Source organism: Aphis gossypii, chromosome 1 (assembly GCF_020184175.1).
Source record: "Aphis gossypii isolate Hap1 chromosome 1, ASM2018417v2, whole genome shotgun sequence".
In the NCBI taxonomy this organism is placed as follows: domain Eukaryota; kingdom Metazoa; phylum Arthropoda; class Insecta; order Hemiptera; family Aphididae; genus Aphis; species Aphis gossypii.
This window is the reverse complement of record NC_065530.1, coordinates 35,148,208-35,175,630: the sequence shown is the minus strand read 5'-3', so window position 1 is coordinate 35,175,630 and position 27,423 is coordinate 35,148,208. Positions and strand designations below refer to the sequence as shown.

Here is a 27,423-nt window from a genome sequence, read left to right as displayed (position 1 = left end):
TGGGTTGGGGGACGCGGACGACGAGGGGAAGGCACATTTATCGCCGGCGGAAAGGGGAAAGGGGAAAGGCGACGAGGACGAGAACGAGGAAGAGTGTCGGCGCGGCAAGAGCGGCGGATGAAGTGCGTTTTCCGTGACCCGCGGCGGCGGCAGTCTTCCTTTCCGGCGGACGACGCTTTCCAAAATGATACGGCTCCTCCCCGTCGCTCGGATCGGACACGCCCCGTGCGCCGAAGTGACGCAAGGAAATCCCTTTGCACCCCGCGTGTGCATCGGTCGCGTCGAGTCGTGCTCCGACTATATACCGCGGTATATACACATTTTACGATTGCGTATAGCGCACGTTCGCTTTCCGTCCCCGCTAACACGCCGCTATAATGCCCACTATTTGATACCGACCGGCTTTCTGTCGTTTGTTTACATCGTCGCGCCACCTCCGCCGTCGACGTCTACACTGCGGACGATTCGCCCGCAACAAAAGCTGCACAGGTAAGCGCACAATCAAAACGTTATGAACCTCTATATGTATATATATAAGTATATCGTATGCAAATATATATAGGTATACGACACAGCACGTACATTCACGTGTGCCAGTGTGGGCTTACGTGCGTGTCGTTGTGCTACATGGTGGAATTTGGAAAATACATAATATTAGGGAAATGCGTACAGGTACAACATCACGACAATATTATATATATGTGTATATTATATATATATACATTGGTATATAGGCATAACTGGCACAGTGCGGTCGTGCCATTGCAGCCTGTAGCGTATATATTATATTATATGTATTAAATTTATATATTCTATATTGATTATACATAATAATAAATTTTAAAATTTGGGCGGTGTACGCGTGTAGATTTTATACACCACTTGTACCATAAAAGATTTCTCTTTACAATCGCACTGGCCGATTTTTTGTTGCTTTCCATATTGCAAGGGTAACCAACCAATAGACTTTTGTGATCGACCCCTGAGTTTTTCTAGGATGTAGCGATCGACCAAAAGAGATGCTCAATAAACAAATATATAATATGTTTTATAGAGGTACATGTGAAATGCGTGTTACACTTTTCTATTTTTTTTTTTTTAGATTATTAATAAGTAATGATGCCTTTTAATTTTATAATTGTACACAACACGAATTTCGATAAATTTGATTACATTGCAAACAATTACTTTTAACTTATTATCATTTGTTTTTTGAAAAAAATTCAATAAAATACGATATAGAATCGCGACTTACCATGTTGGCCACCCCTACTATATAGAAACTATTCTAAAAATCATATAATATGAGGGTAAGTATCAGGGAAATAAAAATAATATTCTCTACAACCTATTATAGATTAATATATATATGTAAACGTTTTTAACAAAGGTTCTTTTTGAGATTATATTGTAAATTAAAATATGAATAATAGATAATAATAATAATGTAATAACATCTAGATTCTAGATATATAATATATATATCTTAATAGTTTTAGTGATAGCATACGGAGAGGGTAAGCTGTTTGAATGTTTCCAAGTTAATTTATTTAAATCATACAATATCAAATTAATCTATATGACATGTCAATATGTTATTTTAAGTGCTTAGTTTATAGATACCTATAAAATAAAAATTATATTTAACGATATTTACTGTAAAGTATCGACGCATTAACGCAGGTTGGTATTTGTTAAAAATGATTAACCCTGATACCTGTAACTAAAGTGTAAAAAATATTTGGTCGAAGGTTTTTAGGAACACACATTGGAAAAACAGGCGACCAGTAATGCAAAATCACAATACAAGTATAAAATAAATGTACAAAACTACAAATCAACATTTATGTGTAAACTATAAATAAATACCTATCATCGCAATTATATTATATTGTCACTGATAAAAGTTTAGATTTACATACCTTATATAGATGATTGATGATTATAAGTTATGGTTTGAATATTTATATACTTAAAATAATAATAGGTAAATTTAATATATATATATATTTGTAAATTAAACTGAATAATGTTATGTTACTTAAATCGTAGTTTATGTAAAACGAATTAGTTTTAACGTATATTTATGCAACATCTTTAATAAAATATGTAATACCAACTTATAAACGTTTATGCGCGTAAGTTGCAATTTTTATAAGACAACTCGTCGATAACATAATATAATATTTTATTTATTTTATAATTGGTATATTATATCAACATCAGGGGTGGCCAACATGAACATTTTGTGATTCAGTTCGTTGAATTTAAGAATACCATGCAAGAGTTAAAATTTTGTATAAACACATTTTATAGTTTTTGATAAATTTTAATAATTATTGTATACCAAAAAATTAAAATTCATAATAATAATAAATACATTTTGAATTTATGAACACGACGTGAGCCGTAAGTTGGCAATCCTTAACATATATAGTATGTTTAGACATTTATTAGAATTTCTACTGTTTTTATTAATTATTCACAGCGTGTGAACGAATGTGGTAATAACGCGATCGAAAAAGACAAATATATTAAATATCAACTATATGTCATTAGAATTTAATAATTATTTTCATTAATGAACGTGCAGTACTGGAAAGTGACAAAATTTGAGATTATGTGTTGTAAAGTTTACCAAGAATACAATATAAGCACGAATAAGTAATTATAGTTAATATTTATTTTTATATTAAGACTGCTAAACTACAAATAAAATGTAAAATTCTGACAATATCATTAGAATAAAAATGAAATACATTTGATTCCTTACACTTAGATGTTGTGTATTTTATTATTATTGGATATTTTATACTTATTACTTTATACAACACTAATAATAATAATATCGAATGCAACACAAATTAAAAAAAAATTATTTACAAACTTTTCGAAGACTTAATAAATGTCAATCATCATCTGAAGGGTAACTCATCTATATGGCCTATAGGCTAGTACGGAATTAATAAAGTCACATATGTGTGCACAAAGGGTAGACATCTGTATTAAAGGATTACATAGGGAGACCGCACGTGCTTCATATATGCACGTGTGTTCAAACATAGCTGAATAAATTTTCTATTAAAATGACGATGATCATCAATGTAATAAAATATTTTATTGTTATCGTCAGCTCGAACCAAAAGCATCGAAAACAAAATATAAATTCTTAACTATGATGTACCAAAAGCGGCAATATACATTTAGGACTTTTATATAATTTTTACTTAGGCCATAGTCATTTACTATTATAATATTATAGTCTATACTATAGAGTCTATAGTATATAATATTATTTAAAATATTTAAAATAAAATAAATATATCCAGCTAACAATAATTGTATTTAAGTATAGTCACTCCATTATTCATCACTCATCATACTTATTTAACATAATTTATAAATATTTAAATAAAAATATATATTATACCTATGTAATTTAAATATTGTGCGCATGTGGTAGTTAACAGTACAACAATTATTTGTCTGAAGATAAAAAATTATAGGATTATTAATATTTTCTTTATTAAAAAGGTCTCAATAATGAATTTGATTTCAAAATATAAAAAATAATATGTTAATAATTTATATTTGAATATATTAAAGTGAATATAGTTTAGGTATAAAGAATTAAGTTATGAAAATTTAAAAATTATATGTTATAATATAAATATATTTTTTTTTTTTGTAAAATATGCACCGAATCCTAAGTCTATTATTGTTTTTATTTTACAACGTTTACAAATATATTCCTAAAAAGTAATTGTTATGCATGAACATATTTAATAACTAAAATTAACTTTATAATTTAGGTATCTAGATTTATTAACCTTTACTCAATTGTGATACATTTTTAAACTGTAAAAATTCGATTATTATTATTGTTTATTTATATGTTTTATATCGTATGTTCTTATACATTTTTCAAAGGAATCGAGATGAAGACAGCTTTAGGCGTAGTGAAATTGAAAATGGAACCAATTTATGGAGACGATCCGCCAGAACCGGCGGTAGTGTCTACAGTATGTGCTAAATGTGAGTGCACAATTGTAGATAGGTATATTATGCGTGTATCCGGTCGATCTTACCACGAACGGTGTCTTAAGTGCACAACGTGTGCGTTGAAGCTAGATCGGTCGTGTTTTGTGTGGAACGCAAAACTATACTGCCGTCAGGATTATGACAAGTGAGTAGTACAAAAAAAAAACATATTCCTATTACCTAGGTAATTCATAACGTCTTATGTATACTTACTGTTTTTTTTTTTTTTTTTTATAAAAATCCAAAAAGCAGTTTCCTAAGTAGTGCTTTAATTGATAAATAATAATTTTAAAAACCATAATACAAAACTGTACTTCTTAAAGAAACTACTATACTACAACAAAATGGTATATTTATAAAAAATAAGTATATATAATGTAGTATGTAAATTAATATGAATTTGAAAAATATGAAGACATGCGTCTTAAACTATGTCAACATAACTAGGATTTATAATATAAAATATGATAATATGAGATTATATAAAAAAATCTTCCAATAACATTTCTGAAATCAGAGCAGTCTTGATAACGTAAAATAAACAGAATTTTGTAGGGCACATGATGGTTGATTTATCTTAAATATCTATTGTATACAGAATATAGATAATTTTTAACAAAGAGTAACTAACTCAAATAGGTTTATTAAACGCCTAAATAAAATTAAAAAAAAATTAATATCAAACAGCATCAAGTATAAATTGAAAAAGTGAATTCAAAAACATTCATTTTACTCCTGTTATACGAGTATCTACTATACCGTTATAGTATAATAAGTGAATCTAAATAATTTTATTTAATATTTAAAAATGTGATAAAAACTTACAATTTATTGGATCTCTATAATTTAGTGATTATAGAGTGGCCATACACATATTTCGTTCAAAGTTTAATTGCGAAGTATTAAACCTAATCACCTAATTACCAAACAGTCCCGAAAACTTCCCGCATACAAGACCGAAAATCCGTTGCAAACCATATGGTTGTTCATTCACGATCCGACTGTATTTAGTTTACTATATTATGTCATAATAATACATATTTTTTACATAGGTACATATTATAATTTATATTTTGTTGTTGCGCTTTATGCGCCCAATCGCAGGACAAACATTTGCGACAGTTTGACGCAAATCGATGTGCGGCTCATGGATTTGACTTTAGCCCTCCGCACGGCGCTTGTGCTGTCACCAGAGGCTCATGAATACAACCCCTCTTATAACCCAGCAAAACAACTGTATTTTGACCGAATTTTTGTTTCGTTTTGTTAATTTTTTCATGTTAAAAATACGTATGTATATATGTATTATTTATATCATATTAAAAATTCTCTTTCATCATGCCCAACATGACGCACACTCAAATATGACTATAATATAAAACGTATCTGACTCGATCATAAATATTAAAATATACATAATATTATATACGTAAATAACGTAAATAATAATATTCACAAATTCCCATTGCATTCTGGTCTGCCAAGTTTACCTTATATTACTTTTGGTTTTTTAAAATTGCTAACATATATACCTATATTATATTAATAGCGATTTGCGTGATGTTATATAATGATATGGTTTTGTATCTTATTAGTTGTCAGTAAAATTTTTGTTCATCTATGCTATTGCCTTGTCAAAAACTTTATATTAAAATAATTGAAGACTTTACATTGGTTTAAAAAAGTTACTTATAAAGATAAACGAAAATGACAACACTAATGCACCACGAAATCGATATTGTATGTTTAATAAGATTTTCAAAAAAAATAAAAATTGAGAAATTCATCCGACTAGCTTCCTATTTTTTTCCGCAAACTCAATGATGTTAGGTGAGAAAATTCAATTTTTTTTACAATCACATATGAATTTCATACATAAATCTATGAAAGTATTTACTGTTAAAACTTTTTCTAATTGATGTTAGTCATTTGGTTTTGGTATTATAGTGTTTATATAATTTAAGAAAACAACGTGAATTATTTAGTGGTAAAAAAAATCTGGACTTGTTCAACATGCTGAGACGGCTAAGTAATATTGTACCCTGTTTAATGTTTTTTTAAAAAAATTTAACATTTCAAAAACTCTACTTTCACGTTTCAATAACAAAATAAAGAGCATAAATGTAAATATTAAAAAATATAATATAAAGTAATTCCAAAAATAGTTTAACCAGAATAGAAATGATTTGCGCTTTACCGCGTTTTTTCTATGGGCATTATTATGTTGAAAAACTCATTAGGTATCTACCATTCACCGTGGTAGAAAGAAAACAATAGAAATATATTGCTCCACAGGGACGCTGAATGGTGGATAAAAAAGCAGGGTACATAAGTAGTTTATTGAAAGTTAATCGTATATCAACTACTACAAAGTATATACCCGTGTCCTTTAGGGTACCTACCAAAATATTTAATTACAATACTGTATATTTTATTGTATAGCAATAATGTAGTGGTATGATATTCAATATTTTACAATTATAAAATTATATTATATTATATATATATATTTTTTTTTTTGGTTAATGCTATTTATTACATAAAATTTTTTTTTATATTTTTAGTCATTATAGATAGTAAACAAAAATATACATATCTAAATAAAAATTACATCTACACAACGTTCAGTATATATCTACAGTGAAGTAGCACAATCAATAAATATATTTGTTAAGTTATTTAAAATAAGTTGGCACAAAAATATCAAAACTATCAATTGTACACTTTAAAACTATGTGTGAACAATTAATTATCTATACATGTATCTATTCACACCTAATTATATGAAAAATTTGGTTTTAAATACGCTATATTCATAAAATATCAAATAACAAATTTCCACAAAAGAAAAGTTTGAAGTTATTACAAGAGCAATTAAAAAGTATACCATCTACGCCGTCCAGTCAATCTTTCTTTGCAAAATTTGATCACATCATAGTTAGGTTATCTCAAACTTTTCATTGCACAAAGACGTAAAAATTGTAAAAGCTTTACCTCACGGCTAAAAACTACTTACAAAATTCCACTCAATATCAATTGACCTCACAAATTCAGTAGTATCTAACTTAGCCAGTGAATTCATCCCAAATAATGTCCCATATTAACTAAAAAAAAACTGATGTCGATATTTCTTGAATCTTGACTTATATAAATTAATTAAGCCAAATTATTTTTTTCCTCCAAGTCTAAATGTTCTCATACTGGTGGGACTTTCTCATCGAGTTATTTTTTGTTGCTATCTTCGTTAAGCTACAAAATTTACTTATTGTAATATTACAGATTGTAAATATACTTTTGTTTAAATAAAAATAAAAAATAAAAATAATAAAAAAGTATACATTATGCAAGACGTTTTGTCTACACAATTTATTTTATAATAATATTGAAGATGGTGTTGCTAAAATAAACCATCAAGACTATATAATATTTATATAATATAAAGGGAATGAAAAAAGTGGAGTGATGTGAACCCGCCGCGTCTAACTCTTCGATCACAAAGCTCACGGGCATCATACGCTGAAGTAAGAATATTATGTATAAAATAAAAAATAAAATCGAAACTGGCGATGATAGAGGAGTTTGGGGTGGTGACTTGACGTTCATTTTATAGCGGCGATCGCCTGCACTGAACCACCCTGTCATAATACGCATAATATTACCAGGCAATTATTTTATTATCATATCGATTTCGTGGCGGAATATATTATTAATGTATACAAATATATTTAACACACATATTACAAAAAAGAAAAGGGATCTAACAGAAGCGGTTCCTCCTGGTTGCAATATTATTATTATTATTATAGGTACTGGGAATTATTATGCTCACTGCCTTTTAATTAAATAATGCAATTATTCAGTCTGATTTTTTAAATATTCTTAAATTCTTGAGATTTTTTGTACTATACTAAAACTTTAAAGAGCATGTCGTTGGATACAAACTCTTGTTTTTAAAAACGAAAACCCTTTCCCCATTTTATACTGTAAATTATTTAGCAGATATTTTTTCTAAAAACGTAGACGTATGAAATTTAAATTTAAATGATAAGATTTTAAACTATTCAACTTTATTAACTTATTATATACTATATAACTTTTTATACTATGATAATGGGCTTGTAGAATACAAGAATACAATAGGGGTAATTGTGAGATGAAAATGTTTGTAATTAATATTAATTTATTAACGTTTATAAACACTAAATTTGATATTACTACATCTATGTTATATTTTTGTAAAACCATTTCTAAGGACTATTATGAGTCATAACCTTACTACCTTAGTATACATTTTTTATTAACTGAAAAACTTCTGGTTCAAATTTCGAATTGAGTATTTTAAAATAAAATAAAAATTATCCACTAGATAAAAGAATGGTTTACAGTAAAAAAAAAAAATAAAAAGAGGAGAATTCTCCTTTGGAAATCAGAAGTCTGCTGTAACAGGGCGTAAAAAATTGGTTTAATACAAAATGTCTCGATAATAGTTTGAAAATAATATGGCCTTTGAGTATATATATATAGGTAGGTATATATTATATATTTAAAAACGTTTAAAAGCAGAACTCAAACGTAATTCCATGTTTAATTAATTGAAAATAAAACGGCGGTGAGCATTGATGAATCACTCCGTACAATATTGTTATATACGCATAAACCATTAAACGACGACAACAACGCGTCACCGCGACGCGTGCGGCGGTTTATACGTGTATTATGTGCGATTGATTCGCACGCGCGCGACGGCGGACCCAAAATCGCTCACGTACACGCCGCCGGCGTAAGGGCGCGTTAGGTCGGGACGTTTATGGCCAGCGCGTGGCGTCGGCGTCGTCGGCTTCCGGGTGGGCCTCGTGGCGCTACTAATACCTCATTGCCGTCGTCGCCACCGTCGTCCCCGTTGTCGTTTATTGAATTTACGGTCGCGGTGACTTCATTTACGTCGTCGTCGTCGTCACAACTATACGCCACCATAGACGACGGGGTGACGATGTGTATTAATTATATTTTACGGTTTTATATATGCGTATATATATTTAATAGCTTAGGTCACAAAATAACACGACTATATGTACGTATATATCAGCATCTCCTCGCGCACCCCAATCCACCGCCCGCGATAATAGACCGGCACGCCCGCGGATTTGGACGGCCGTAGTTGAAAATAATAACGCACAACGTACTATAATATAATACTATTTTTTTTTTCTATATGTATAGACCGTATGCAAGGCCGCGGTCAGCGGCAAAAGATCGATTTTTAAAAAAAGGAAAAAAAATTCATGTAAATTCTTCAAGTATAAAATACAGTAAAATAAGTACTATGATAACTGTTTTATGTTTGATGAAGGCGTAACTTAAAATAAAAAATCTATTCGAGGAGATTGCACCGATGAGTTTTTAATACAAGAAATTTCTACAGCCATTGTTTAAAGTTCATTCAAAAATTAAAATCTAAAATAACCTAAATACTAAAATAGTACTCATTTTATAGTTTAAATTAAGTGATCTTACTGTACCAATAAAATTCTCAGAACTTTTCTTAATTATTGAGAAAAACTAATAAAACAATTTACTCAAAACTATAGTTTTCTATAAATATAAAATTGATTTTCTAATTTTGTTCTATAATAACAATAAAAATAATAATTCTATACATAGTATAATTTTCAAAATAGTTTGACCTTTTTTTTAAGCTATTTATAGTTAGGTACATGAAATTATTGATTTTTTTACAATTGTAAAACTTTTTCGATTGGTTAAAACGCTTGAAAATGTAATTCAAGGATTTAAGTAAATTGCTCTTAAAGGAATTAAAAATATATATATTATATATATTTATAAAATAAAAAGTTTAAAACATTGTTCTTTGTAAGTTTTTATTACAGCAATTTAAAAAAAAATTGAGCGTAATTCCACAAATATTTTTATAAATATTTAAAGTTTAAATATTGATAAAATTGATATTGATAAAATCATCAACTTCACAAAAATTTGAAAAATAATTTTGTAGTTAAAAATTTAAACTACTTTTGTTGAAATGTTATAAGTACAATAGTAAGTTATTTTGTTCAAATACTAAAATATTTTTTGTGTGAATTAAAAATTCTTATGAATATTATTGTATTTTAAATAGACAATGTCACAGTAAAATTTTCGAAACATATAGATAAATTTTATGCTATCGCTTATTTACACCACGAATTTATTTCCATCGTTCAACGATAAGTTAATATTGATTCAAAAGTTAATAATAAAAATAATTAATAATAATGAATATGCAATATTATGATATTGTGATATAAATATGTACTATTTATTTATTTTTAATTTTTGATTGTTACTTATCTCTCTATTTTTTCTCTTATTCTCATTAAAAAAAACAAAAAAAACTATACTTATAATGTATTAATATTCAATATTTTATTGTAGTATCTTAATCATAAATAATGATTGTTGCCGAGTTCTTTTAATAATAATAATAATAATAATAAAAAAATAGGTACTATTAAAAATTAAAATAATTAATCATATTCCTGATTATTGTAATGTTTTCGGAAAAAAATAATTTAACTTATCACTTACCGTATTACTAATAGTAAAATAAATTACTATAATAGCCAATAGAATTATATCATAAAATAAACTTATTAATATACTCATAGGCTGACTATCCAGTTTGCCCGTTTTTGCTCAGAATCATTTTTCGTATGTAACGATGAAACGATGTATTATTAAATTAAAATTTAACAAATTTAACATGTGCATTATAGTAACATACCTAATGACGTGGAACACTGGACACACACTGTACAGTAGACCGATTATTTACTTTCCTTCCCTTTTTTTATTTTAAACTACTGAAAAACGGAATGTATTGGTTTTACAATTATGTGTTTTATTTTTAGTTAGTTTCATTTGTTTGGGAATCAGCCAAGTACTCAAACATTTAACTGTATTCAAACAGTAATCTAAATTCCTCCATAAAATTACTAAAGCACCGTTCTGTGTTTCAAATCATATACTCCATGTCTCCACAAAGACTTCTCTGTGCATTAGTTCAAATTGTCATCAAAACTTACCATCTAAATTTCTAAACTCACTCCCATTTACACAACCACAGTAAAGTCCTCTTTCTCTTATTACTGGATATTATTTGTTGCACTATTCTAGCTGATATTGACGAACGTGAAAACGAAATAATCGTTATCTCTTAATTAAATGAACCAAACTATTTACCTAATCACAGTTTCATCAATAGACGAATTTTTGAACTAGGCGAGCAATTCTACTTGCATGTAAATATATATGTTTAATAGTTTTTACTTATTACCATAGAAAGGTAATAATAAACGCTGCTTTAGTCAAAATTCTAAATTTTGTCTAAATAATTTCTGTAAGCATAAAAGTTAAGAATTAAGAAGAAATTTAATAAACTTATAAATTACAATAATAATTAATAATTCAATTAAATATTTTTATTCTTTTAAACAATATTTAGTAATCGTATCACAAAAGTTTCGTAACCATCATAAAATATTGTAGTTTTTGAGTGCCCAAAGCTTTAATTACGATTAGTTTTTACATTTATTTTAGTTTACTAGAATGTTTGAGAGCTTTCTATCCCCGTCTTTTTGACTATCCGGTTGCACTATCGTAGCTTTAAAAGCCGGTCAGTGTACACTGGTGCGGCGGTGGCTGTATTATTTAGCTATTTGCATTACTGCATAGTGTACATTTTCATTGTTAGTTGTAAAATACCTAGTCAAAATTAAATCCGGTCTTTAGTTATAATATATATTTTTAATAAAGAGAATAAAGATAAATATCAAAACACATTTTTAAATAAAAATAGAAAATTTAAATTTGGTGTGTATGTTTAAATTACAATTGTTAGTCATTTGTACTTATTTGAAATCTGGTATTAATCACTACCTAACACCCTTATTGTCTATCATAGTGTTAATTATACAAATTGATTATTAAGGTTATTTATGCTTTTAAAAATTTTATATGACTATTTTTTTTAATGAATGAAATATATTGTTTATAGTCTTAATATTTTATTTAAATTCATGAGATATTTAAATAATACCACTATACATAGTGTAATTCTGGCATTAAAAGACATAAAATTAAATTATTGCATTTTTCAACGGGAAACGTCATCGCTCACAAATGCTTAGCCTCAAGCGTTATGAAATATGAGTAAAAAGTTTTACATGTTTGTTCAATTCGTTTGCTCATTTTGGTAATGTTTCGAACGTTCCCATAGGTTGTCATGATACTTTATGTCATTAAATTGATGGTGTTCATATTTTCAGTCATTAATCATATTTTGAATATACTCTAAAGCGTGCCTATACAATATACATACTTCAAAGATCAAATGTAACTTTTATAGAAAATATAATAACGGAAGTAGGTATATTAAAACGATTGAAATTAATATTTGCAGAAATATTATTTTTTCGGCAAATTAATTTATTGAAGAATGAAACGTTAATTTTCAATAATAATATTCTGATAATCTGCAGTATAGTATTTGTATAATTGCGTGTATGTACTTTAAATAATAGTTTACGATAATGTACGCTAATTAGCTAATTCAATGATTGCCATACGAATAGAAATGGACATTATTACACACACGTCTTTATTTTTATAAAATTAGTTTTGATTATTATAAGTCCTTTTAATTCAATATTTTATTTCATTTTATTTTTTATTACCTATTGGAAATATTGTTGAATGAGTGGTTCTTGGGTTTACTATCTTACATAGACTGGGAGTAATAATTAAAAAAATATGACGTTTTAATGTAAGTTGCATTAACTTAGTAGTTTATATTAAAGATGAATAAATTTAAGATATTTTTTTTTAAAAACAGAAAACTTTTCCATTTTAAGTGATTGACTTTCTTGTATAAAATACCATAACTTAAATTTTTGTCATTTTATTATACGTACCTATTAGGTAATATGTATTACTGTATCTATTTGAAATTATTATTTCAACATAAGATATTATTTTTTTTTTTATCATACAATTTATGTAGAGCTCGGTGTTAGAAAATTTAGTTAACAGATCAATGAGTCGAATATTAAGGTCCCTAACCACTCGCCTTGTTTGTCTGTCGTCTCGTTAACGTCAATCCAAAAACGATCAATTACGCAATTACATGGTGTAATTCCATGAATTGCGTTTCGATGACGTAGCACTACCATAATATATATATATATACACCTACATGCAGTGTCCACGAACGCCCCCGTCCACCCTCCTTGCGGGAAACACGTGTTTTTTCAATCCCTATAAATAGTAAGGGAGCGATAAAAATGTATATATAAATATATGAATGGATCCCGCAATCGAAGTCACGTTCTCCTCCCCCTCAATCGTCACAATACATTCGGCTACCGCAGAACTCATTGTTTTTCGTTTTTTTTTTTATTTTACTATCGAAACGATATATGCGGAGGGGAAACAAAGTAAGGAAAAAATGTATATACAACTATACACACGCGGTGGTGATATATATATTTTATGCTAATAAACGGCTGACAGGGAATGGCTAGCGAGGCATTTATAATCATTGAATTGCCATTAGAGGAAGACAGAGAGGTACAGTCGCGCGCGTAAGCGTAATACGTATAGAACCGTTTGCGGAGGGTATATGTGCGCGCATAAATAATATACTGTATTGAGATTCGTATGAATTTCACCCCTTTTTGACGTAACGCGAATTAATAAATACGACCTTTCGACGTCTAGGGTGCTGTATGAATTTCATTAAACGCGTTTACATATATTTGCCACTGTTTGTACTATAATATTATGTAGGTATCTATACTATTCACGATATATTTTAGCTGTAGCAAATATTGTTTAATACATTATTTTTAGTCTTTTTTCTTTCTTTTTTTAATTAGTTTTACATCGAAATTGGAAGTGTGCAGTATAAAATATACAATATATAAGTAGTTAAATAATTGAATCGACAATTGGCAATATACGTATTAAGTATGTATAATGTTATATATGATATGGAGGTTAAAAATGGCTAATTTGTTTAAAAATTATATTTTATTAATTATTCGTATAATATGGATTTTCATTTAAAGTACATTAATTATTGCAATCTTTGTTATTAAAATTTTGTTAAAAAAATTTTCGCTGCCTTTTACAAAATACACACACATAATTCGTAGATTATGAATTGATCATCAAATAAGTACCATTATGGCATCATAAGTTTAAATATTTCCTGCTTATAGTTGTAAATTTGTAAAAAATAGTACTAAAAATAATTATAACACATTTTATAAATAAATACTCATTTATAGTATTAACTATTATGATCAAGACATATTTTTCTCACATAGAAAATAATTAATTTTATCGCATATACATTTCCAATTAATACAATTTATGGTTTCCAAACGTTGTCATAATGTCACATGTATTTATTGAATTTAACTTGTAAAAAAGGTAATATATTATTTTATATTTATATCAAAAGTTATAATAGCAGTTGTTAGTTATATCTAACAATTATTATAAAATAAACGAATATATTATATATTAAATATATTTTAAATACTAAAATTTACATCACCAGTTTTATTGTTTGTATTAGGTACCTGGTAACTATAATACATAATTATTATATCATCGTATAAAATTGATTTTAGATTTAAGGGTAGACATAGAATGTTACCATGGGTCATTCCTTCAAAAATAAAAATGAAATCTTAAAAATGTATTTATAGGTCACGATATAAATAAAAATAACAGTTCACGTTAGTTATACATTTAAAAGTTCTTACTTCCCAGTTTCCTCTTAATTTTGTTTTTGAAAACTGTGCTGGAAGTTTCGTTAGATGATAATATTTATCATATACATTTACTTAATTAAATTTTAATATCGTATTACTATATTTTTTCTTATAGTTATGAATAGTAATACAATTTAATATTTTTAAATATGTAATACTATAAATTGTTGAATATAATTTATTTTTATTTTTTAATAAGTTATGTTTAGTTATTATTACAAAATATATAATCTAGATATTTTAAATTATTTAATTTAAATGTTTAAAACTAAAATGATACCAATTCGTTACTTCATTAATATAATTAATATAATATATAACATAACATATATATATTTATATTTATTTATTTATATAATTTATCTGTGTACGTGTGTGTATAAGTGGGAGGGGAGGTTTAACCTAGCTGTCAATAAAAAAAAACATGCTGCATTGATAGTTTTTCTTTTTTTCTCTTTTATTGGCGGGCGCAGTTTGTGGCTAAAAGTTTTCGGTCTCTTTTCTTTACTGTCTTAAAAGGGAGGAGCCGTTTGTTTCGGTGATAAAATCATAAAGAAAAAATAGAAATATAAAACACACACACACACACACACACACACACACACACACACACACACACACACACACACACACACACATATAAGTTTGAGAGTGTAAATAAATCGTTTTTATTTTATTCTTGAATTTTGCGGTAACACGTGCGAGCATACATCTTACGTCACCGAAAAAAAAAGTAGGGGGTGAGCAGGTGCAGATATTAGACGGTCACAGCGATTTGTGCCCTTAGATCGGAGGGGAAAAAAGAGGGATGACAGTATAGAACTTGTTTGTAACATATTGTCCTTCTCTCTCCATGGGTCGCCCCCGCCGTTACCGTAACAACCGTGAAAACGTCACGTCGTATAAATATAATGCAAGTGTCGTCGGGCGGATGAAGGGAGAGAGATCCGCGATGATGCGATGTATAAAAACAATATGTTGCACCGACTATACTTATGACTGCCTTTTGGGACCCTTTCTACCGATATATATATACGTCTATTAGGTGGTTTGTTTTTATAGCTCTACAGCCCCGCGAGTCTTGTGTGGCGCATGAAAGTATATAGGTACACATTTGTATTTATATGTATTATGTTTATGTATACTATTGGTACATGTTTGTAGCTTTCTATAAAGCCTACCAAACGGCATAGCATTTATGTACATGCACACATGTAGTACACACGCTTCTGTATATTTATATATATACGCGGGACGTACACAAATACATATTATTAGAAGACTTAAGCAGCCAGCTGAGATTAAACAAATAGGAAATGCTTGTGCGGTAAAATGAAATTTCCTTATATGTTTGGCAATATTGGAATTTGGAAAATATATATTGCCGTTTCGTATATTTTAGATGAAATATTGAAAAATTTCTTATCAGACGTATCGTGATGATACTGATGTACCTACCGATAAAATAAAACGTTAGAAAAAATATCTGAATTAGAACGATTAATCAAAATTAATTCTCAAACAGTATTTTGTAATCTTTTCATTTTTAAATACCTATTACCTACTTGATAAAAAAAAAAACTCATTTGTATGAATATGACGTAGAAATATTGTAGACTGTAGTTTATGCTTTAGGAATCTAGTAGGTAACGTTATATTATATAAGAAAATTAATCTTTGAGAAATGTTTAGTAAAAAATTATAACCAACAATTGTAAGGCCATTTTGGGCTTTGAATTTGTGTATGTTTTTTGATATTTTATATATATTTTAAATAAATACTATTTTTTATTTTGGAAAAATTTAGATGGTCAGTAGGTAGAGACGTAGAGTTATTGTTTATTATTATTATTACTTAGGTATAAGTTAAAAGTTATAAACATCTATATAATAATTAATGATACTATATAAATTGTGTTTAGTACACACTGAGTTTTCTCTGAAAGTTCCAGTTTTCATTAAACCTTGTCAGTATTCAATCAAGTTATGATTAATATAACACCTCCAATATTAATCAATGTTTAGGAAAATTGTCACGGATTTCCGTTGTTTATTTACATTTTAGTATTTTACACATACAAATACACAGCATGTAGGATGTAGGTATAAGTATTTATTCAAACCTGCTTAATGTCCAAAAAACCGATAAGTTTATGGAAACCGGATTTTTTTCACAAAGAATTCCCTATGAGTTACACTTTTTAAGTTCTATTGTTTAAAAATCCTCAAAAATCAAGCTTGTAATTTTTCAAAATATTAATAGACATTAGGATGTAACACCGAAAATAACGTTAAGCTATTTTCAATTAAATTACTAAACAAATCCAAATTTATTTTGATATTCTCTTTCAAAACACTAGATCGATGGAAATGTTGAATAGGTATAGCATACGATTCGATTTGTTTGTTACGTATATTATAATAAACAGAGATAAAAAAACTACCTCTCCCAATCCCTACCCATATCTCGATATTACAACTTATTCTATACGTCAATATTTAGTGTACCCATCGAACTGATACCAAGAAATAATCTAAAGTATAAAAGAAAAATGATAAAATAAAAAAATAATCAACTATTTTAAGTTCAAGTATGTTTGTTCAGATATACGCAATGATACACTTTGAGAGAAATCCGTTTGTTTGTTTTCTCGAACGCAAAATATTAATACTATTTCGGAATAAATAAACCATAAAATTATTATGAACGACATAAAACCAATTTTGTTTAAGCATCATTATGAATAATTGTTTTTGTGTCTTGTGATTTTAAGGGTTTAAAAAGAATTTCTAAAACTTAATGATAGAATTATAATAAATAATATTATAAATAATAATCAAACAAATCAAACAAAAATATGTTTTTAAAATAATAATAACAATAAGAAAGCTCTAAAATAATTTATATCATACATTCTCCTCGAAAAGGCATTAAAATTAAGTTTTTACAGTCCTATAATATGTGTACATGACCGATAAACATAAATATATTATGGTTTTATTTATTGCAAAGTGATTTTTTAGCCAGTTTCTTTAGTTTTAACTAATAAATTTGACAAATAAAACAAACCGGTGTTCACAGACGTAACTAAAACTCCTCAATAGACAGTTCTCGACAAAAATTTAAATAACAATACTTATTATTATCATTATTATTATGAAATGTAAATGAAATGAAATGTTTTTTTGTTTTGTTTTAGGTGTGTATATCGTAGTTGTGGTAGTTGTGGTGATCATATCGCTGCTGGTGAATTGGTAATGCGAGCAGGCGAGTGCGTTTTCCATGAACAGTGTTTTGTGTGTGTAGTATGCGGTATACGTCTATGCACTGGTGATCAGTATGTAATAAAACACTCTCAGCTATTTTGTCGTCCAGATTATGAAAAAGAGGTGAACATGATGAGAGATGAAATCAATCGAAACACAGGTTTGTGCGTTTTTATTTATTTTTTTTTTGTATTAAGAGAGAGCCGTATAGTTTAAAATTCAAAATTACAATTATATCATAAAAATTCATAATCTATACGCAAATATTTTTTGTATAGTATCAAAATTAAGTTCTAAATAAAAACCTAGTCATTAATTTACATTATTTTGACTTAATGATTATTAAATTATAATAGAAGACATTTTTTATCTGCGATATTAAAATAAATAAAATACTAGATATTCGAATACCACACTTTGTGTGGTATTATATGGTCTAGCTGTTCACAATTTTTTAAATTATATTTCTAAAATTTATGTATAGTGTCACCCGATGGCTTATTTTATCAGACATTTCACTTGTTAATTTTTTGCCATTTTAATATTTAGTGTTCTCTGCAAAATAAATTGTAAAATATTATTAACCTAATAGAAATAAAAATAAATACATATTCTTAAGTCCTACTACAGATTTGCACATCAAATATGATTACAGGAGAATGGAGTTATAACCACGATGGTCGCCGTGGACCTAAGCGCCCTAGAACGATTCTCACTACCCAACAACGACGTGCGTTTAAAGCATCATTTGAATTAAGCCCAAAACCGTGTCGAAAAGTTAGAGAAGGTCTCGCGCATGATACAGGCTTAAGTGTTCGCATTGTCCAGGTTTGTCTTAATGTGTGTTAAAACATCTACGTTAAACTAATATTGAAAATAAGAAATTGGAATAATGATGTCTATATAAAACTTCATATATTTTACTCCCCCGATTGCCGTGGTTAATTATATGGAAACAGTGTTTGTATTTTGGGAATTTTATAATGTCCAGTAATCCTATGAGTAGCTATATTTTGGATCAGAAAGCTATTCATAATTTTATTTTTTAAACATTTATAATAATACAGCATGTTTTTATTTACAATGCATACTTTATTCGTACACCTATCTATTGGGGTTAGGGAAGTTTGAACTATGAAAAGTGCAGAGGTTGATTAACTAAATACATTTAGGTATTAAGTTCGAAAACATTGTTTGCTTGCATCGTATTATAATACTATACATTTTAGTGTTTAAAATAAAATAATGAAATGTAAAATTAATGTGAAGTTTCAAGTTACATACAGTGATACATATTTCTTTTTTTTTTTGTTCAAAGAAAAAAACAAATAGTTTGCCCAATAGTCAATACCAATTATTAATAAAATAAAAAAAATAAAAATATTTTTTATAAAGTAATTCAAAATAACAGTATTGTTACTTGTTTTTATCACCAAATATTAATTATAATAGTATTTTTTCTAAATATAATATAATTTTCAAAATGTTTTGGATTTTTTTTAAACTATTTGTAGACTTTTGTAATGTTATGCTCTTTACCTGTTGTTTTTGTTTCAAGTCATGAATTTTAAAACACATGTAATACAAGAGTTTTTATATGTTGATCAACAGTGGCTAAAATTATCAAAAATATATTAATATTTCTAATTTTTTTTTTTATAAACGTTTGCTGTTTAAATTTTGACTTACCTACTTGCGTATTTAAAAGAAAAATAATGATTTTTCCTCAATTGATATTGATTGATTTATTATTTTTTTTTTTTGTTATCAAAAAATATTAAATATAGTGAGTATCAGAGACTTGAAATCTTTCATAATTAATTTATATTATCCTTTTCTAAACACACAATAAATTAATGAAATTTTAAAAATATTTAAACTAATTTTTATTATTTATATTTACATCATCATCATTTTACGTGGTACATCAAAATTTTTAAGTACAATGTAGTTTAATATACCAGATTAAAAAAAAAAAAACATAGTAATAAAAGTATATTATTAGAAATATATTATACTGATCCCATCCATTATATTTGTACAGAATTGTTTCATATGCAATTATTCGACATTGAGTTCAAATTTAACACATCCATTTAAGTGACACATACTCAAGAGTCAAGACAAAGTATTTACACTTGAAATCTACTATACAGCAGAGTAATATTATTTTATCTGTAATTAAATACTGATAAAATGATACTCTGTAGAAAAATATTATTTAATGATTTTTTTCTTTTTTTGGTGTTTGAACATGGTACAGATTATTATCTACAATACAATTAATATCATTCGATAAAATACTTTTTGATTAAAGTACAAGTTTTAAACATATTCATCCAACAGACGTTTAAAATTAATGTAGCATTCTAATTTTGGAATACTCGACTATTATTCATAAATACGTAATATTAGAGTTTGTATAAGTGGAATGTTGAGTAGTTGTTGGTAGGTCGATTTGTATATTTCAGTTATTTTGCATATTGCTGTTAGTATTCCATTCATCGTTAGTTGTGTTGAAATATAAATACCTACCATATTTTTCTTCGACAATATAAATTATAATGACTACCAAATTCTAGCAAACATATCACTGATATGCTCTATTATACTTTATACACTATACACATGGTAAAAAAAAAATTCAAGATTAATGCATGTATAATAATACGCTATAAATTTTTCTCAACAATTTCTCATACTGTTAAGTTTTGAGGGTAAGATATCCAATATCCATACAGAAAATATTTATTTAAATCTAATTATTTAATCAAATAGATATTATAAAGTTTTTAAATAATTATAAACCACCTACGTACCTATAGTGTTTTACTTAATAATATTTATAATTCATATAAAATTAATTCATCATTTTATTACCTAGTTGTTAGGCTCAAGCAGTAAAATTATATATCAACTAATTTTATAAAGTATGCTTAAATAAATAGGTATATCAACTATCGAAAATTAAATTGTGTTTCGTGATAAGTCAGGCAACAGGGGACTAAACTGATGATTAAGTTTAGTTTTGAATATTTTAAGGTATTTCAAAATTAATTATTTATATTTTAGGTTTGGTTTCAAAATCAAAGAGCAAAAATGAAAAAGATTCAAAAAAAAGCAAAACTTAATAGCAATAATTTAGTTTCCTCGTCCAATAATACTAATGGAAATAATAATTGTAGTGGTGCTGAAAGTGGTAATTCGTGTAGTTCGAGTGGACTTCTACAATCAGCTATAAAAGACGAACAATACAGTAAGTATCATAACATTATATGATACACACTAGTCTTATATTTATTTGTTTATATGTATTTATCTATAAATTGTAATAAGTAATAGTAATATATTATTAAACACCAACTCCATGGTCGAAATGCCAATTTAACTCTATAATGGTGGCGTACACGTGAAAATATAATAAAATATGTGTGTGTATCTTATTAGTTTTTTTTAACACTTAAAATTTTAAGTTTTCAAAATCTTCCAAACCGAAATTCTAGATATGTATGTGGAATTTAGAGCCGATGTTATGCCACCACTGCCGTGAACTATAAGACAAGGGTCGTACGCGTTACCAAGGAAACCAAGACGCTCCACCCTCTGTCGATTTGCAGTCTGAAGAAACCTCCTACCCCAATCCCGTATTTATTTTCGGCTATCTATTTATTAATTTTCTTCATTTACTAACCAACATACATAACATATACTCAATTTTTTTTCCAAGTAGTTCACCACATGTATTTTATAATATATGATAATTATTCCTAAAAATCAAATAATTTAAAACAATTATCATTCGTAAAAATAGTGTATAGTGTTTACTTTAATATCGATTTAAAACAAATAATAAATATAGAATTCTAATCATAATACAGTTTAATTAAGTATACCCAAATAATTTTAGAGATTAGTTAAATTTCAAATTTAATTATTCTGTGAATACCTATGAATACATTTATAATAATGATAATTATTTATGTAACATCATAAGGTTTTAATAGCCTTTATATTACAAAATTAATAAATTATAAAATTGAAGTGATTAGATAGAAAACGTATACTATAAACTATGCATTCATATTCTTAAAAATTGCATTGATTCGCAACTACAAATATATAAATAAGTACAAACATCTTATCACATAATAGGTAGAATTGCGGAAGCCAGAAATTATATCGTTGGTTTTTTATTCATGTAACTTTTGAATTTTTAACAAACAAATATTATGCAACGACATATTTTAATAGATACCTATACGCCGAAATATAATCTGTCCTCCAACAAAAATAATATGTACTCGTCTTTAAAACTAAATTAAGAAAACAGGTAGTATACCTAAAGAATGTAGAACGGGTAAAAGTAAAACTTTAAATTTGAAGTTCCTACATGAGCATAAAAAATTAGATACTTATATGAGATCTTATAGGTACAGTCATCATACAATACTTTGCACGATACATTTTTTTGTATACTTTTTATAGATTTAAAATGATAAAAATTACGTTCATAATAGATTATTGTAAATTGTAATACAGCATTTATAAATTTCAATTCACCTGTCTATCTAAACTAAATGTATTTAAGTTAGGAAAATAAATGATTACAGTTCCAAAAAATCTTACCTGTATGAAATAACTCAAATAAATTACATTTTTTTTTTTTTGATAATTTTTTCATTGTTTTTTACATAATATATATATTATATTAATTTTATTTATAATTTTACATAACACCGAGTGTGTTCCTAAATAAGCACACAAAAAAATTTTTTAACCACACCGACTGGGGAGGTAATTCATTAATATTCTATTATATTTCATTCTTCATCATCATGATAGACGTTAATGCACCAGTTATAATAATGTATAAATTATATTTTGTTCATCCTACCCCTTCTTACTGTAGGTTCTGACCTGTGCCCTCCCGTGAAATATAGGTTAATCGAAAATCTGTTACAATAATCTGACCTGACCTATTTACCGCAGGGTGTTTAAACCACAGAATAACACTGTGCTCGTTTACCGCGTAGGTTATTCGACAACATGAACGCGTACAATTGAAAAATTGTTTACAAAATACAAATAAGTAATGCTGTTGGCGACTGGAATCTCATCATCGTTAACATCTCTTAACCTTAATAAATTTGTATGACAATTATGTTAAACACTGCAATCAATCTGTGCGGAACATGTATAATTAGTAATCGTGTTTAAACACGTCGTCAAATTCCATAAATTTTTTTGTGTTTACCGTAAAAATGCACACATAATAAACCGTTTTCATTTTTAGTAATTAATATTTAGTCTACAAATAAAGTAACCGTTGTGGAATTAAAATATATATATATATAATTATTTAATTACACAGCATGAATAATAATACTTTGCCACGTTTTTTTCATTAATATACTCTAAATTATTACTCATCTTATCTACATTTTACAAAATAATCCGTACTATAATACTTTCATAATTGCAATTTAAATACTTCATTTCATTGTTGGTACTTTTAATACTTTTAAAACACCTAATAGTGATGAGCGCTCTTATTTTTATAAAATTTTTAGGTTCTGATGGTTGTGAAGATGGTGTATCTGGAAGGTTTGAAGCGACTCAACAACAAGAATCCCACCGACAACCTCAACAACAAATACATGAGCCTTTTCACATACGACACCAATCTCCTGCAGTTGTAAAACAAGATTCCATGCCATCGTTTTTACAACAACAACCTTTTGGTATATTTGGTCAAGGTAAGTTATTTCCATTTTGTGATTTATGATATTGACAAATGTTTTTTAAAATTAATTTGTATTATTAGGGAACGTTAGCTGAAAAAAATAAACTTCACTCATCTGTTAATATAATTGAGATATTTGAGATTTTACTAAGTGTTATTAGTTACATTTTACCTATTCTTAAAAATCACTTCTTACCTAACTACCTAAGTATTAATTTTACAAATTTAAGTGAAATAAGATATATTTTTAAGTATGAAATATACATTCTTATAAATAAATATAAATAAAGTAGAATTCTACGAGTGCCATAATATAGTGTACCTAATATCTACCTTTGTTCTATACATATTAATTTGAAAATATGAAATATTGAAATCAAACTAGATATTAGCTAGGTATAGAAAAAATGATTAGTGATGTACTGGTGTGTCACACGAGTTTCAGATTTAAAAAATTTCCATTTTTTATTTGAGACTAGTGATAATATGAACACAAATAACATATTATATACTTACAATACATATATATATATGTATTTATACTTCTTTATAACTAAAAATAATAATATAAATAAATGGTATATTATTTGACGAAAGTCATATCAAAAATTCGGTCACGGTGGTATATATATTCGTCCCCCTGATGCAATAGGACGATGCTACACATACATATAGCATATATATTATATATATATATATATATATAGTAACTGAATTTTCTCTTCTGCTCTTTCGGTTGCAAATATAAAAGCCAAGACCTAGAAAGCATTTAGCTGAAGGGGAGTGTGCGTATAGAGTAAAGGGAGAAAAAAAAGAGAAAAGAAAAAAGAAAAAGGGAAAAAAAGGAAGAAACGACTTTTCCCCTGAAGATTCTCCTCTCCCTTGCACTGGCGTCTTAAAGCTCCCGCGTTATTTGTAATGGTTCCCATACAAAACCCTTAACCCCGCCACCACACTTCTCTCTGTAATACCCGTCCTGGTCTGAAGAATTTAATATTAAACCCGCGCCCGCTGTGATCGAAGGCTATATACGAATAGGGGGGATAATCCCTCGTCCCCGCACCGCCGGTTTTATAGCTGTCAAAGGGATTTGTTGAGGGGGGAAACGTAGCCCGTGGTAACAGGAGAGGGGTGGTAGGGACCAATAAAGACGCGGGTGGGTGACACGCGTACACTCCCCGTCGCCACTACACCCTCTCTAGTCGTCGTTGCCTCCGATCATTTTGCCAAGAGAAGAAAATAATAAACGTGCGTATTAACGCCCGCGGGGACTTCCTGCGGTGTGACCTCCACACACACAGACATACACATGCCTCGTTTCCCCGTCATTTCTGCTGCACACGCCAATGACGAGTTCTAGCTTATACAAATATAGACGTAACGACGGCGCTTATTTTCTTTTAAGCTTTTATTTTCCTCGGTTGCAACTAGGCCAGTGGCAAAGAATATTCGTTTCGACATATTTTCATCTAAATTGTTATTGCATTTAAACTGTTTGTACATTTGTATGCATTTTATTATTCATATATTAATGGGTCATTTGATAATTGTTTTTTTTTTTTATTAAAGATGCATTTACATTGTGTATTAAGTTACGAAAATATTTTTAAGCATTTCATATAATTATTGTAAAAAAAAAAAAAATCATGCTGTTAAGGTACTTAACTTAAATAATAGTGAAATAAATATTTTAAAGTTATTTTACGATTGCCTTTATTCAACTTTAGAGTTGTACTCCAAAATGAGACAAATATGCAACATCCAATAACTATACCCTGTCAGAGAAGAACCCATTGACTGTGCATGTATCGTGTATTCTTAAACCTCTTGGATGAATATTAAAAAAATAAAATAAATATTTAAATTACTTTATTTAAAATAATTCATATGTATAAGACGTTAAAGTGTACATTGTTTATGTAGTATGCATTCTATCTTATATTACACTTATCCTGTTACATAGTAATGTAGGTATGATATACCTAACTTTAACTTTATATACTTGAATTAAATCATTGTAATATTTTTTTTACAACCTATAGGTACCATTTTTTTTTTTTTTGCAAAACTATAGGTACTAAAATATTTATGTATTACACTATTGCTGTATTAGAAAATGATAAACTATGTATGCCCTCCTAAAATAACTTTTCATTAAATTCTTGATATTTGATATAACTGGTCGAATTTCATTGACTGAAGTTTGTAATAAAATACATTTGTTACCTAATATGTATTGCAGTGTTTGATTCTTTTGTGCTTTCAAATAATATTATCGAGTGTCGATCTAATTTCATTTTATACACTTTCGCAGAATTTTCATTTTTAATTCATTGATAGTATAGGTACTAGGTAACTACATACTTTCAGAAATAGATTATATTGCTATTAAATTTATCAGCTTTATATAGCTTATAGTATATTTTTTTAATTCTTCAAATGCTTACACTATATATTATCATAAGTGTATAGCTATATAAATAAAATGTTATAAATTCATTCTAGAAATATTGCTCAATAACAATTTATTTCAATAGATAAAATATAAATACTATAATAATTTTTCAATGTTATAAAAATAGATGGAAACATTTTTTTCACTATTTCCAGCGTTTTTATTTTTTATGAGATAAACCGAAAAAGATTTAATATCAATCATAATTTATTATAAGTATTAATGCTATTTTTTTCACTATTTAATACATTTTTTAAAACAGCAAACTACTGTTTTACTTACTTATTTTATTTGAATAAATTGTATATTCTTTTTTCAGTTTTATTTATTTATGTTTATACTCCTGACTAATTTTTCATCCTATATCTATATCCAATGTAGGTAAACTTAAATGCATAGACGCCCGAAAGGGGGGGACAAGCTGGGGCATTTGCCTCCTGGCTTTTCAAAAATATATTTTAAATTGAATGTTTAAAGATAAATTACTATTTATTATATAACAAATCCTACCATTGCCCCCTCCTAAAAAAATTTCTGCGGACGCTTATGCTTAAATGAAAATAAAAATGAACCTTAATTAATGAGTTAAATTAACTTACCTCTAGTCTTGCAATTTCAGATACTTTAATATGTTCCTAATAACTATATTATTATATAATACACATCAAAAATTGTGTTTTTAGACTTGAACAACCGCCAAGAACCAAATTACTTAACATCAGATATCATGATACCTAAACATATTTATGGTGGTTTCGTATCACAGGAGACTGTTATCCGTTGCGGCTCAAATCCAATCGATCGGTTGTACTCAATGCAAGCGTCATATTTTTGTAACAATATATCTGATGATGCAAGTTCATTACAATTAGACGAACACCAATAATAAATAATTTATGTATTATTTATATTATTTTTATTGTTATTATTTTATTTATCACAATTGTTTTGTATTTATTTTGAATGTACTTACTACTTAAGGATCAAGTTGATTTGTAATCGTGTTAATTTGGCATAATGCTATATTGTTATTTAATAGGTTTAATAAAAAAAAGACGATTATTACAATATTAAAACAA

General features: G+C 27.5%; 1 protein-coding gene across 2 annotated transcripts; it reads left to right on the top strand.

Annotated features, from left to right (window-relative positions):
• The first annotated feature begins 100 nt into the window (after positions 1-100).
• LOC114131590 (LIM homeobox transcription factor 1-beta-like) lies at positions 101-27,423 on the top strand. Of its 2 annotated transcripts, XM_050197039.1 has the most exons (8): positions 101-489; positions 563-672; positions 3,931-4,186; positions 18,080-18,306; positions 18,802-18,974; positions 21,219-21,402; positions 23,717-23,902; positions 27,028-27,423. In XM_050197039.1, the coding sequence occupies exons 1-8, from the start codon at positions 185-187 to the stop codon at positions 27,228-27,230; spliced, it is 1,644 nt and encodes a 547-aa protein (XP_050052996.1). In that variant the 5' UTR covers positions 101-184; the 3' UTR covers positions 27,231-27,423. The 2 variants fall into 2 exon arrangements, with proteins under 2 accessions (XP_050052996.1, XP_050052997.1); XM_050197040.1 differs by lacking the exon at positions 563-672 and having other exon boundaries at positions 344-489.

Bases quoted from the DNA above. Each gene is read 5' to 3' on its own strand.
- LOC114131590 (XM_050197039.1), top strand. From the start codon at position 185: ATGATACGGCTCCTCCCCGTCGCTCGGATCGGACACGCCCCGTGCGCC. The intron at 673-3,930 runs GTACAACATCAC...CATTTTTCAAAG, and splicing joins TATTAGGGAAATGCGTACAG to GAATCGAGATGAAGACAGCT. The intron at 23,903-27,027 runs GTAAGTTATTTC...TTGTGTTTTTAG, and splicing joins TTTTGGTATATTTGGTCAAG to ACTTGAACAACCGCCAAGAA.